Source organism: Eufriesea mexicana, unplaced genomic scaffold (assembly GCF_001483705.2).
Source record: "Eufriesea mexicana isolate 0111107269 unplaced genomic scaffold, ASM148370v2 scaffold305, whole genome shotgun sequence".
In the NCBI taxonomy this organism is placed as follows: domain Eukaryota; kingdom Metazoa; phylum Arthropoda; class Insecta; order Hymenoptera; family Apidae; genus Eufriesea; species Eufriesea mexicana.
Window position 1 is genome coordinate 760,974 of NW_016908472.1, and position 13,196 is coordinate 774,169.

General features: G+C 34.0%; 3 protein-coding genes across 4 annotated transcripts in view; 1 reads left to right on the forward strand and 2 right to left on the reverse strand.

Annotated features, from left to right (window-relative positions):
- zuc (Mitochondrial cardiolipin hydrolase zuc) overlaps positions 1-2,888 on the reverse strand; it is an 8,871-nt gene extending 5,983 nt beyond the window's left edge. Inside the window, exons 1-3 of the mRNA XM_017911788.1 lie at positions 2,723-2,888; positions 2,450-2,634; positions 2,106-2,363 (exon numbers count right to left, since the gene is read on the reverse strand). Coding sequence (XP_017767277.1) covers positions 2,106-2,363; positions 2,450-2,634; positions 2,723-2,814 — 535 coding nt within the window. The 5' untranslated portion in view covers positions 2,815-2,888. The remainder of the gene's footprint in view (positions 1-2,105; positions 2,364-2,449; positions 2,635-2,722) is intronic.
- Positions 2,889-3,690: 802 nt separating this feature from the next.
- On the reverse strand, positions 3,691-4,789 carry LOC108555828 (REM2- and Rab-like small GTPase 1). Its single transcript, XM_017911654.1, has 4 exons — positions 4,535-4,789; positions 4,189-4,454; positions 3,977-4,113; positions 3,691-3,901 (listed from the first exon to the last, which is right to left on the reverse strand). Exons 1-4 carry the CDS (start codon positions 4,629-4,631, stop codon positions 3,691-3,693), a joined length of 711 nt encoding a protein of 236 aa, XP_017767143.1. The 5' UTR covers positions 4,632-4,789.
- A 513-nt stretch (positions 4,790-5,302) lies between these two features.
- LOC108555911 (heterogeneous nuclear ribonucleoprotein U-like protein 1) lies at positions 5,303-10,640 on the forward strand. Of its 2 annotated transcripts, none has more exons than XM_017911795.1 (10): positions 5,303-5,432; positions 5,972-7,050; positions 7,476-7,671; positions 7,762-8,498; positions 8,574-8,702; positions 8,805-8,973; positions 9,059-9,310; positions 9,392-9,689; positions 9,779-10,101; positions 10,327-10,640. In XM_017911795.1, exons 1-9 carry the CDS (start codon positions 5,303-5,305, stop codon positions 10,062-10,064), a joined length of 3,276 nt encoding a protein of 1,091 aa, XP_017767284.1. In that variant the 3' UTR covers positions 10,065-10,101; positions 10,327-10,640. The 2 variants fall into 2 exon arrangements, with proteins under 2 accessions (XP_017767284.1, XP_017767285.1); XM_017911796.1 differs by having other exon boundaries at positions 10,331-10,640.
- The last annotated feature ends 2,556 nt before the right edge of the window (positions 10,641-13,196 follow it).

Consider the following 13,196-nt stretch of genomic DNA (forward strand, 5'->3'; position numbering starts at 1 on the left):
ATTTGTAATTAGCAAACTTGTAGAAACATTATGAATAAAAAAAGAGAAAAATTACAAAAAAAAAAAGAGAGAGAAAGAGAAGAAAACGCAGAAGGAAAGAAGTGTGCAGCAAACTAACGCGTTAGGCCTCCGATGACGCGACACGATGTTTTCTATATTAACGATATCGAAATAAATGCATTAAACAGAAATCTCCCAGTGTGATCTATGAAAAATAGTGTTCTCTCGAGTTACTCTCGGTCTCTCTTCCAACGACTCGCAATGTAAAAGCTCGAGCTTCGCGAATTAACGGAACCTCGTTAACTGAAACAGAGAAAAGGTATTTGAAAAATGTAACAAACGAAGCTGCACGCTTGCTGAAACGAACCTGACTTTTTTCTTGAGGGACGAGAGAGAGACAAAGATTCCGGAAGATATGGTAGTTCTGCAATTCGCGTGATATTCCACAGTGTTTTAACGAGCGAAACGACTACCTGTACACGAAACATTTTTCTTTCTTGTTGTCCTTCAAAGCCCGTGTCTCAAATGGAAAAGAGAGCAACTAAGAGAACCATCGAGGAATACTCGACCTTTGACCTTTTCCTTTTCCCGAATCCGCGACTCTCGCGGCCATCGCGAACGTGCCACTTGTCCGATTTGACACTCCCTTGACCTACGAGACGCCTATTTTCTCCAGTTGCAGAGTATCGTACTTATTCTCCGTATATATACATCTAATAGTCGAAACAGAATTACACGCGCTCTTCGATAAAAATAGAAGAATATACAAGTACGAGAAAACATCTTTTTATAAGCAACGATAAAATCCGAATTTAGTGGGAAAGGTGTGTCTCAACGTGCACGGATTTCTATCATTCGCGGTTGGTGGTAGGAACTAAAGCGGAATCGCAAAATTTATTACTCGATTCGAAACAGAGAGAGAGAGAGAGAGAAAGAGAGAGTGTGTGTGTAACGATTCGTGGAATCGTTGGCAACGATATTTCGGATACTGTTCGACCATGGAAAGAGAGAGAGAGAGAGAGAAAGAGAGAGTGTGTGTGTGTAACGATTCGTGGAATCGTTGGCAACGATATTTCGGATACTGTTCGACCATGGAAAGCAAGAAACAGTTTAACTGGAAAACAATACGTTTTTCTAAATAGCGATGTGTTCGTACTATTGACGTAGACGCGATACAGGAAAAAGCAGATTAGCAAACATCAAACTGCGCCAACGTGCACTCGGTTTTTATCTGGATACAATGCGTATTTTGGGCTTGAGCGCTGCTATTTCCGCGCGTCATGCGTTTATTCTGAACGTTTGCTTTCCTAAGTTACATACTTCTTCTACAACGTGCGAACGTATTTACCTCGTGTAGAAACATGTGTACACCTACGTGCACGATTTAATAATATCGAACAGCAGAAAAGAACACGATTACGAGACGATACGTCTACGTTTATGATCCAACTATTCTTTTCGTTATTCGATATAACGATACATACGCGAGTATAGGAATATTAGATCAATTATAGACGAATTGGAAATGACGAAGAAGCAAACGAACGACATATTGGCCGATGTTGAACGAGCACAACGATAGCACCGAGACCGTGAATTTCGAAGAAGAGTGGAAAGGAAAGAAAGTCGAGGCAATGGACGGCTCGCCGCCGAGTATCCCGTCATCGATCCTCCGGTCCAACAGCCCGACGTCTATTTTCATACAGGCTAACCTATTTATATATACGGACAATGTTCCACTTTTATCGGCCGATGAGAGCAGCAAGTAACCGCGCGTCACGTCGCGTCAGGATGGGACGCAACATATCGCATCAACTGCTGTTCGGAGTACTCTGTACCAATCCACATCACGCTATTTCACGTGTTCACCGGTACGCCACGCGCATCCTTATCTACGAGTATCTTTGCATACATTATGTATACCTCCTACCACTAACATGCCTCCGAGTTTTATGACCCCTCTTTCGATTTCTTTGACGTCAAAGGAGCTCTCTCAAGACGATATCGTCTTCCCTTAGGTATTAGGAAGAGATTCGACAAGTATACGTATTAAAAACTGCTCGAGTATCGAGAGGAAACATTGTAAAAATAAAGCGGTTACTTACTGGCTTGTAAGCTGCTATCGACTGAAGGCTCGTCCACATATTTTTCTTGTGACTTTGAAAATGTCTTCCACAACCTGTCGAATTCGACGACGAACGGCTGCACCAGCAAATGTTGATTGGTTACTACTACGTGATCGAAATTCCCAAAAAATGCAGACATTGTCCAATTCGTGCTACCAGTAATTACTATAGCGTTGTCTACGATCACAAATTTATGGTGCATCAAAACATCGTTATACACTAATCTCAGCGGCACCCCTAAAACGCATTTCAAACGTAATTTTCACGTATCGACGAAAGTATTAATTCGTGATTATGTTTCCGAATCATCGTTTATCACGCACCGTTATTATGGAATAATGACGTTTGGGCGGCATCGGTGCAAGCCATTTGCAGATCCATTATTATTCGAACCAATACGCCTCGTTTATGAGCTTCCACGATTGCATTTGATAACAATTGGCATGTTAACATGTACATGCAAACATCTAAACTCCGTGTCGTCTGGTGTATATAACTTTCCAACTTCCTATAGTATCATTCATCGTTTAATTAGAAAAAATAATAAAAAATATTAATAAAACTTGTTTGAAATTTGACGGACAATCGCGTATTACCTCAAATATCGAACCGGACAACTGTCTTTGAGGCAAGTCTGTTTGTCAGCGAAATGTATTCGACAAAGACTAGATTCCTTTGTAAAAAACATAACTTCTGAGATGTTTTGTTTCGACTTGTAAATACTGGCTTTCGGAATCTTGCATATGTTCGTAGATTTAGACCATAGGTTATATAGTTTTTTGTATAAATACCAAATGACTTCCGATGAAAGAATTATTCCTCCCGCTAAGAGAATTTTATTGCTTCTCATTTCTATAATAAAATTTCCAAATAAACTTACAAACAGAAGTGAAATAGTATAAATATTTTATTGAAATCGAACTGTACACATTGCTTGTAACAGCATTTTGTTTTACCCACGCTTACGAACTACGCATCATTAAAGAGCGCATGAGTGAGTGATGAAGTACCAATAAAAATATCGTAACTATAAAGTTACAGCATTAATAAGCAAATGAATATTTGTGATTTTTTAAAATTTAGAATTACTATTGATAATAAGCGCTAAATAATGAAATATAAAAACAAAACATTACAACATAACCTAGATTACAACTTTACTGAAAATCAAACGCTAATTACGTTCTCATAATTTTATTGTATAATGATAAATATGACACATCATACCTGAGTATATATTTCTCATAATTTTTTAAGCGCTTTAATTATCTCTTTGAAAGGAAAACAGACAATTGATCCAACGGATCACTAACTTTGCCGCCACTAAACAATGCGTACTCTCGTGAAGTTAGCGTTTAGTACTGACAACTTCCATCCTTAAATCCCCACCTATAGTTCTAACTTGCACTATGTCAAATATGTTTCCCACTCTGATAGATCAATTAGGATAGTATCATTATTTATGTAAAACACAAAAATCGATGTGAAACAATTATCAAAAGTTTACCTTTATTAAATCTCATATAAAAACTTTTTGAAGTAGTACAAAAATATGGTAAAAAATTTATTGGCTCTGTCCCATTTGTTTAGATATAAATTCTTTATCTCTGTTCCAAAGAATATTACATATAGTATTCAACTGATAAGAACAATCAAACACTTCAGACCTTGTGGAAAGTTTGTTAATATCAATTCTGATAACTTTAACTTTCCACTTGTCTTCAAATTCCTTTATCCGAGCATCTTCTATTGTAGAACTGGACCATGGTTTAAATCTACAAAATATTTACAGTCCAATTAACTTACAAGATAGAAACAAAAGAGAAAAAAATTGTATTATAATAAATTACTTTGTTCCTATTACTATATTTGCTGGTTTCTCTTTTATAGCTGCCATAGTATTCATCAAATATGGAACGTCATTAAATCCTGTTGCGTCATCAAAGGAAAATACTGAACATATAGCATCTACTTTGTCTTTACATGCCTATAAATGTAAATACAATTTCTTGATATCCTACTCCGATATGTCATCTTTATGATATTTTAATATCCTACATACAGGCAATATATGATTATATTTCTTAATGCTTGTTTCTGAAGTATCCCAAAACTGTAGCTTAAACAATACAACTTTATCCCATATCTTGACTGGCCAAAATATATTAGTCTTTTTTATGCCATTAGTTTCAGTATAATTGCTGGATTCTAATGTTCCAGCAAGGCGAGCTACAACTGCAGTTTTTCCTACACCAGATCTACCAACCATAAAAATTTTATATGTAACTTCCTCGATTGAAGATGGTAGAGGAGGTCTTTCAAGAATACCTAAGAGAGTTTGCACAAGGTAAATTGATAATCGACGAATATATACAATGAATAACCATTCATCTGACTATCATTTTTACCATAAAATCTTCTCTTCTTCGATGTGTTTACATAAAAGTGGTGCATTAGCGATTCCCCTTCTACCGAATGTAACCAATTCACGTTTATTGCTGTCATGATATAATTGTGAAACAGTAAGAAGATGATACAGAAACCAAATGAATCTTCGATGAATATTGACGACCATAAACAAGATATTTCTCTATAAGACTCAGGTTACTGCACAATAATCATATCTGAAAAAATGAATCTTAGATGTCCGAGTAAATCTTAAATAATTGCACGCGTTATTCCATCGAAAAAGAGATAAGAGAGAGAATGCAATTCTATGTTGTTTTTTTTTTACTGCAAAGGACTTTATCAACCAGTGAGAATTATTAAAAAGATAACTCTTCCTCTATTCTTTTCACCAATTTCGATAAGTGGTACATTCCAACAAGTCTGACAACTTTACCCTACAAATTTGTATGCAACTTACGAATCCCGTATACATACGTAATCTTTCAACGAATCAGATAAAATCCCGCCTTCAAAGCACCAATAAGAATTACAGCACTATACTTCTGCAATGGGGACAAATAATTCCATTAGTAGTGAAGTTGGCGTTAGTTCAAATAAATGCCACATTGACCAATAAAATCCATTTACAACACGTAACGCGTTGTTTGCAGTTGTATCGCCATATTGTATATTTAACGCGGGTCACTGGCGCGTGTATGGGCTTTTCGTAAGATTTTCTGCGGAATAAAAGTGCGTGGATTAACAAAAATCGTGAAATATAACGCGCAATGGATCCAGAAAAGTTAAAAGTGGTCGAATTACGGACAGAACTCTCAAAGCGTGGACTCGATACGAAAGGCGTCAAGTCAGTGCTTGTTGAGAGACTTCGTAAGGCGATAGAAGAGGAAAATGCAAGCCGTAAGTTACTCTCTTTCTATTCTATAATCTTATAGTGCCTGAAACTCTTTTAAGCATATTGTTCTTCATCCAATGATCGACTTATTTGTGTACTTCAATGTTGACAAACATTCAAATGAGACAATAATAATTCATCTAACGTTTTCTGTTGTTTTTTCCATTAAATTATCTTATAATGGAAAGCGATAACCTGCTTATCGTTATTAAAAATAATCAATAGTCGTGAAGAATTTCTTTTTAATATTTCCAATGCTGTGTAGGCGCGAACTATGCGCGCCTTTCTTCTGTTTACGTACGAATTGTACACGCGACGCCACTACGTCTTTTTATTGGTTTTGGAGTGGGTAAAGTTTTTCTACATTTACATTAATTATGTTATCGCTTATGTATTAAAATTGGTAATTGAAGTAAAATCATATGATATGTACTGTTTAAATATTTAATGCTTCAGATTTATAGATAAATGTTGCATTTTATTATATTATTGAGTACTACAGCTTTTTATAAATTGATGTAATATAAATATTTCCAAATTATAGAGCTAAATCAGGGAAAAGTAAATGCCAGTACTGAAGAATCACAAGATGATGCAGTTCAAGAAAATGATGAAAAATCGACAAAAGTACCACAGACACCAAAAAAGTCTAGTAGATTATCCAAAAGTGCTTCTGTGATGCCAAAGGAAGATCCTGTGATGAAAAAACGAAGAACATCTAGAGTTGGGTATTCTAGAAGAAGAACGTCTCCAAAAAAAGCAGATCAAAATGATATGTCTCGTGAACCATCTCCCACAATATCTGAACCTGCTTTACAAGAAGAAGCTATACCAGAAGAAACTGCACAAGAAGAAGCAGCTATGCAGGAAGAAACCACTACACAAGATGAAACAGCTATGCAAGAAGATACTGTTGTTCAGGAAGAAACTTCTGTGCCAGAAAAAAAGCTTTTGTCATCAGAAAAAAATGAAGAAGAAGGAACAAAAGATTCATTGCAAAATATAGAGAATGAGAGTACTAATTCTATGGATGTTATAAAAGAAGAAGATGAAATAAAGGATACCGATACTACAGAAAGTAATAAAAATGAAAAGGATATAACTCTTTCACAAATATCTCCTGTAAAATCACCAGGGGGACATAGTGATACTGATGTTTCAATTTCAAAGGAATCATTAGATGATAAAGATGATGTGGATCAAAAACAAGAATCAATAGCAGAGATCAAATCAAACCAAGAAGCAGTCGAAAACACACGTCTAAAGAAAAGTGAAAATACTACTCCAGTATTTTCTGTTACAGATGCACAAGAAAATTTGACTGTAATTAATGATACATGTGATAAATCAGATAATACTAAAGGGGAAACTATTCAACACGAAGAGGAAAATGTAGAATCTGTAGATAATGATCATATTGTAGAATCAATTAATGATAATGAAACTACTGACATTCCTGACACAGAGCAACCAACAAATGATTTACTTGGAGAAGAACAAGATATAGATATCAATGAAAGTGATGAATTAAAAGCTGAAGATCAGTTCATGGAGAATAAAAATGTTTTGTCTACTAGTGAAAAAGAAGTGGATAGTAGTATTGAAAAAAGTCAAGATGAAGAGGTATGTATTATAAATTAATTCTTAATGGTATTATATGTATTACTTGTACTTTTATTTTAGATTTCATAATGCTGTTTTAATTTTTAAGCGACATTTAAAATGTCTCTTTTATTCTCTTGCAACGTTCATTGTCTTTACCTGATATGTACTTCATCTGGTACAATCCGCGATCTCAGTAAAATGTAGAGGACTACAGTTGAAATAAATTTCCTAAAATTGAAAATACGCTTGACGAAAAATTTTTAGAATTTTGTATTTTTAATATCTAAATGGAAAATAGAAGAAATATTCGTTGATACGCGTTTGAGATCGCGGATGTTTTTCAAAATTTACTACGTCCTCTACATTTTGTTACATGAGAACCTTACTGTACCTACAGGAAATATTATTTTTAATCATTGACCTATTTTCGTTTACGTGGAAAGGATATAGAAATGACAGAAATTAAACACGAAGAAGATACAGATGTAGATATGAAAGAACAAGATACGAACGACATGGTTAGGGATAAAAAGCGGAAAAGATCTCCTAGTCCTTTAGAAGATCGGCATGATTCGCCCTTTCCCATTGACATCGAGAATGAACCTGAAATTGATGATTCTGCTTTAATACTGTCGTGGTGTATGTTGAAAATTTAATACAAATAATTCAGTTATATAAAGCAAATGTTTAAGTAATTATTATTACTTCTTTTTATTTTTTTTATTTTAGATGATTCGGATTTAAATTTGGTTATTGATAAAGATGGATTTTTTACTGCTACACCTATGCTCAATGGCGGATTTTCGCTCATGTGGGCTGGTGCAAGAGCGTCCTATGGTTTTCTTTGTGGAAAGGTTTATTATGAGGCAAAAATAGTTGAATACTGTACCGTTAATGCAGAAAATGAAGAACATCCACATGTACTCAGAATTGGTTGGTCTACTCCTTATACTTCAATGCAACTTGGGGAAGAAAATTTCAGTTTTGGATATAGCAGTACTGGTAAAAGATTAACGGATAATCAGTACGAAGATTATGGGCTTCAGTTTGGAAAGGATGACATTATCGGTTGTTATTTTGATGCGACAACCGAAAATGTTATACTGTCTTATACAGTTAATGGAAAGGATCAAGGCATAGCATTTAGCATTTCCAAAGAAGAACTTAGTGACAAACCATTATTCCCACATATTTTAAGTAAAAATTGTAGCTTTGCTTGCAACTTTGGCCAAGAAACACCCTGGACAGATGAAATTTTACAAGATTACGTTTCAATCGGAAATGTGGAGTCTCAATATAAAATTCCTGGTCCACGAAGACCAGAGAAAAAAGACGAATGCGAAGTAATAATGATGTGTGGATTACCTGCTTGCGGGAAAACTACATGGGCAACGAAATATGCAACACAACATCCTCAAAAGATGTACAACATCTTAGGGCTCAGTAGTCTAATCAATAAAATGAAAGTATGTATTATAAATACTGTATTAGGACAGCATGTATTTTATGATAGGAACATTAATCAATAATATTTTTTTAAGGATCCCGGATTATCCTACAAAGAAGGTTATGACGAACAATGGAAGAGACTTATCGATAAATGTACCGATGCATTAAACAAACTGATGGAAATGGCTTCTAGTAGAAGGCGTAATTATATATTAGATCAAGTATGTATTCAAATTTTAAAATGTTCGACCTTTTGTTTAATGTCAAAATAATGCAATTGTTAATAATTGAATGTTATTTATATTTTACCAAATATAATACAGACAAATGTGTATCCTTCCGTACAACGACGTAAAATGAAAAATTTTTACGGATATCAGAGAAAAGCAGTAGTTATAGTTCCATCAGAAGAAGAATTTAAGTCACGCACTATCAAGCATAAATCAATAGAAGGCAAGGAAATTACTGATTCTATGCTTCTAGAAATGAAAGGTTAGTTTTAAGATTATAATCTTTATTTTGTAATATTTACATTTTTATTGTGGTATATACTACAACAGACGTTATATTTTTCTAGCGAGTTTTAGAGCTCCAGTTGTTGGTGAATCGTTCGATGTTGTTAATTGGGTTGAGCTTGATCAAGAAGAAGGTGGGAAACTTATAGAAAATTATAATAAGGAGGGGAAAGAAGCAGGCTATGGAGAACAACAAATGTATAAACGACCACGCATTGATTTGAGATCGGAGAACGCCCATGATTATCGAAGTGACATAAGAAGCAATCGCGACAATAGAGATAATCGAGATTATCGTGACAGGAGAAATAACTGTGAGAGTTATGGAAAATATACAAATTAATAAAAATTACAGGCTTAAACAGAAAAATTTCTTAAAAAATGAATATCTGCAGATTCCGACAGAAATCGTAATCCCGTTTGGCGTGGTAATATGGGATGGAGGGATAGACCACAAAGAGGAGGTGGGCATATAAGACACGGTGGTGGTAGTGGGGGTGGTGGTGGTGGTGGTGGTGGTGGAGGCGGTGGTGGTTATGGGCCTCCGATGCCACGCAGGAGAAGGGGTGTACCAATTCCACTTGTACACCGAGGAATGAATAGAAGATGTGGAAATGTTGACAGAAGAGGAGGAAATGACAGAGGGCGAGCTTTGGGTTCTCGTCAAGGTACCCGATCAAGAGCTCCAATAGGGTAATTATATTTGTCAGTTTTCTAATTTCTTATTACTAAACTTTTATTAATCATAATTAATATATACACGTGGATTAATTTTTTGTAAGGAATTATCAAGGGTCGCAACAGTCCGTTTGGAGTCAGCAAGGCAACTGGCCAAGTGGTCAATCTCAAGAAGGATGGGGCCAACAAAATAATTGGGGATCACAACCGTGGAGTAATTGGAAGAGTTATGGACAAAGCTCATACAATCAAAGCAATTATAATCAACAAGGATATGGTAATGGAAATTGGAGTAGTTGGAATCAGCAGTATTATAATCAGTATTGGGGCCAGCAGCAACAGAGTGGACAAACAACAACAACTAGCGGACAAACTGCGAACAAACAATAATCCACTAGGATATATGTCATAAAAGTGGAATAATAAGGTACATAAATAGTTCCGACTGCTTCTGTTAGATAAACATATGAAAAAAAGAAATCCACTTCAGAATTAGATTAAAGTAGAGGATAATCGTATTTAATAATTTTGCTTTATATGCTATTTATAATGTCTTTTTTTTAAATAACATTTTTCTTATTCATTCTGTTATCGTTGTTATTCTTAGTACAAATGATATTTCTCGTACGACAGCGTATGTATTTTTTTTCAGGCAGAATGAAAAACATAACTGCTTCATCTAACGATTCCACAATGGGATATAGACTTATCCTCAAACTGACGAGGAAAAAAAATGAAAACTCCAGGTCATAGTGTTGTCGATACTGGGCATCGGTTTTGATCACACATAAATAGATGGACAAATTTTTCCACGACAATATATTCACAATTTTTGTTCGTATATTTTGCAATGTACGAAACCCAAAGTTATCTATCGCGATTTTATAACTCGAGCAACAATCTAGATTTTGTCGAGTGAAGGCACCGTTACACATGCATCACATGAAATTGTTTTGCATTGCAAAATGCAATATTAAATGAAGTGTATTATTATATAAATGCGATTGGAGATTGATCATCGCGTCAAAGCACGTAACGAAGAAAACGTATTCGTATTAATACGTAGTTTTTAAATCGAGTAAAAGGGGGTAACGTATAAATAATGTCTTGTAACGTCTTTTAATCGAAAAATCGATCAAGAGGAAGAATGTCACGTATGAGTATATTATGCAGTTAGCATTAAGGTTAAAATACTTGCAATGAATTATCGCTCTCGGAACAAATATGTGTAAATATGTACAGATTTTCAAACGTATTACACGAAACGTTTACTGGAAGTCTGTTTATATATTAATAGTTAAAATACCATGTAATAAAAAAAAAAATTTGTTCTCGAGAAAACACGAGAGTGATATTGTATATGATTTTTGTCTTATCTTTCTATACTAATGACAATGTACAAAAAAAAAGAAAATATCGTGTCACGAATAAATTATTATTGGATTTGATTTATATGTACGCGCATTTTATTGAACTGATAAGATCACCAAATTGTGTTTACGAAATGGATGTTATATTTTATAATGTTACTCCATAATCAAGGATATGCAATTGTAACCCGACGTACTTCCTCCTGCTCCTTCTTTCTTTTTTCATCGTCTTCAATCTCTTTCACTTTATGTTCTTTAACTCCCTTTATCTCTGTATTCCTCTCTCCCTTCCCTCCTCATTATTTCTTCTTCGCTTCGCTATATGTTTTCCTGTTGCAACAAGTTTACAAATAAAGCATAATACTTGTTTTAGTTTATGCTTGTTATTTCAATAGCACTCAAAATCGTTTTTTCGTAGTTACAGGATGATTGTCTTTGTACCTCCTTTTTCTAAGATACTTTGTACAGTTTGCGAGACTTCGAATTAGGGTGCTTTTTGAGCATTAAACGATATATGACAAAACTCATATTTGATATTTGTAAGAATGGAAGTTGAAAGTACGAAGGAACTCCGTCATCGCACACAACCACGATTCGAAGTCGACCAAGATCAAATGATAAAGTGTAATTACGTTAAACCGTAAGTCAATGAACAAAATTTGTTTTTCACATACGATCGAATAAGAACAATTTCGCAGAAGTAGTTCATAATTGGAGAATTTACTTGTTGACAGAAGTGTACAAACTTATTCGTAAAAATAAAAAATATCTTCTATTTATTTAAAGTTTAAATTATTTACAACCCAGATTTAATCAGCGCAATTACCTGCTAGAAATATCCTGTAACAGTAATTCAGTCTTCACGCACGCTTAATGTAATCGTCAACGTAATCGACCATGTTGACCTTGTTAATCTACAAATATGGGTTTAAATTAATTTAAAGTGATTTACATATAATTAGAGCGGTACAGCTTGTCTAATGACATTTGTAACGCAGTTTGTGTAATTGCGCAGATATTTTATCGTGCAAGATTACCGGTAAACCGTAAGCTCTTCTAATTTTTTTGCTGCCTCCATACAGATAAATATTTATGATTCGTTAAAATAATTCCGTTATGTTTTAAAATAATATCAACATTTTATGATTTATTTGCAAGAAAGAAAGAGAAATAATATAATATCTTGCAATCAAGACATTCATTATACTATCAATCTTATTTTTGCATAAGAGAAAATAGTTTTACTTTGATATTGTATAAAGAAAATTAATATTACAAAATTCATCACTCATAAAAATCATTTACAAATTTCTTCACAAGAATAAATTAGAATTTAAAATTCTATTCTCAATTCATAAATTTTTACTTCTTATAAAGATAGGCGCCACCGTTTGTCATGCTACAAAAGATCCATTGTATGGTAATCTTATGGTGTTACTACACTACATTTGTATGCTTCCAAGTTGTGTTGCAAAAACAGAAGGGGATATCATAGTATCTCTTTCATTGAATAAAGGTGTCTCGGATACTGTGCAAAAACGTAGAAACATATGATGTAAATGAGACTTATACATATTAAATAGCTTTCAATAATATGTATTTACTAACTGTATAATGTAATAATAAATACGAAATCCTGCGTATATTCGTCGTTATAGCAATAACTAGCTATATTCGATCGCGAAAATTAATAAATTAAATATGTTAGTAAAATTTTATCTATTAATTTAAAAACCTATATATTACACTTAATTCAAATAACACTGGGATTATGAAAAATATAATGGTACTTTGTGCAATAAAGCCTCGCATGTATTCAATTTTTTTTTTTTTTTTCTTATTTCACTGTTCTCTTATGTGTGCCGTTGTCATTTTCCTCAATCCCGAGTAATATATAATTTGTACACTTAAGTGTATTCACTATGAAAGAAATTTACAAATTACTTTTATACAATTTCGTGATTCTAATTATATTAGAATTATATTAGAAATAATAGCTCTCGTAAGATCCAATTTGACAGATACGTTGTTTCATGTACAGGACCTTATTTTTCTCGACTCGAGTTGATCCGTTTTACAAAAACAAATTGTATCTTTATGCAATTCTTATAAACTTTATGAAACGCAACATTTGGAATATTCCCCCCCCCCC

What these genes read in the sequence shown, in the direction of transcription:
- LOC108555828 (XM_017911654.1), bottom strand. Translation starts at nt 4,631, where the DNA reads ATGACAGCAATAAACGTGAATTGGTTACATTCGGTAGAAGGGGAATCG. An exon ending in AATATAATCATATATTGCCT is followed by an intron (nt 4,114 to 4,188) that starts GTATGTAGGATA and finishes TTACATTTATAG; the next exon opens with GCATGTAAAGACAAAGTAGA. An exon ending in AATATAGTAATAGGAACAAA is followed by an intron (nt 3,902 to 3,976) that starts GTAATTTATTAT and finishes AATATTTTGTAG; the next exon opens with ATTTAAACCATGGTCCAGTT.
- LOC108555911 (XM_017911795.1), top strand. Translation starts at nt 5,303, where the DNA reads ATGGATCCAGAAAAGTTAAAAGTGGTCGAATTACGGACAGAACTCTCA. An exon ending in AGAAGAGGAAAATGCAAGCC is followed by an intron (nt 5,433 to 5,971) that starts GTAAGTTACTCT and finishes TCCAAATTATAG; the next exon opens with AGCTAAATCAGGGAAAAGTA. An exon ending in AAAAAAGTCAAGATGAAGAG is followed by an intron (nt 7,051 to 7,475) that starts GTATGTATTATA and finishes TTACGTGGAAAG; the next exon opens with GATATAGAAATGACAGAAAT.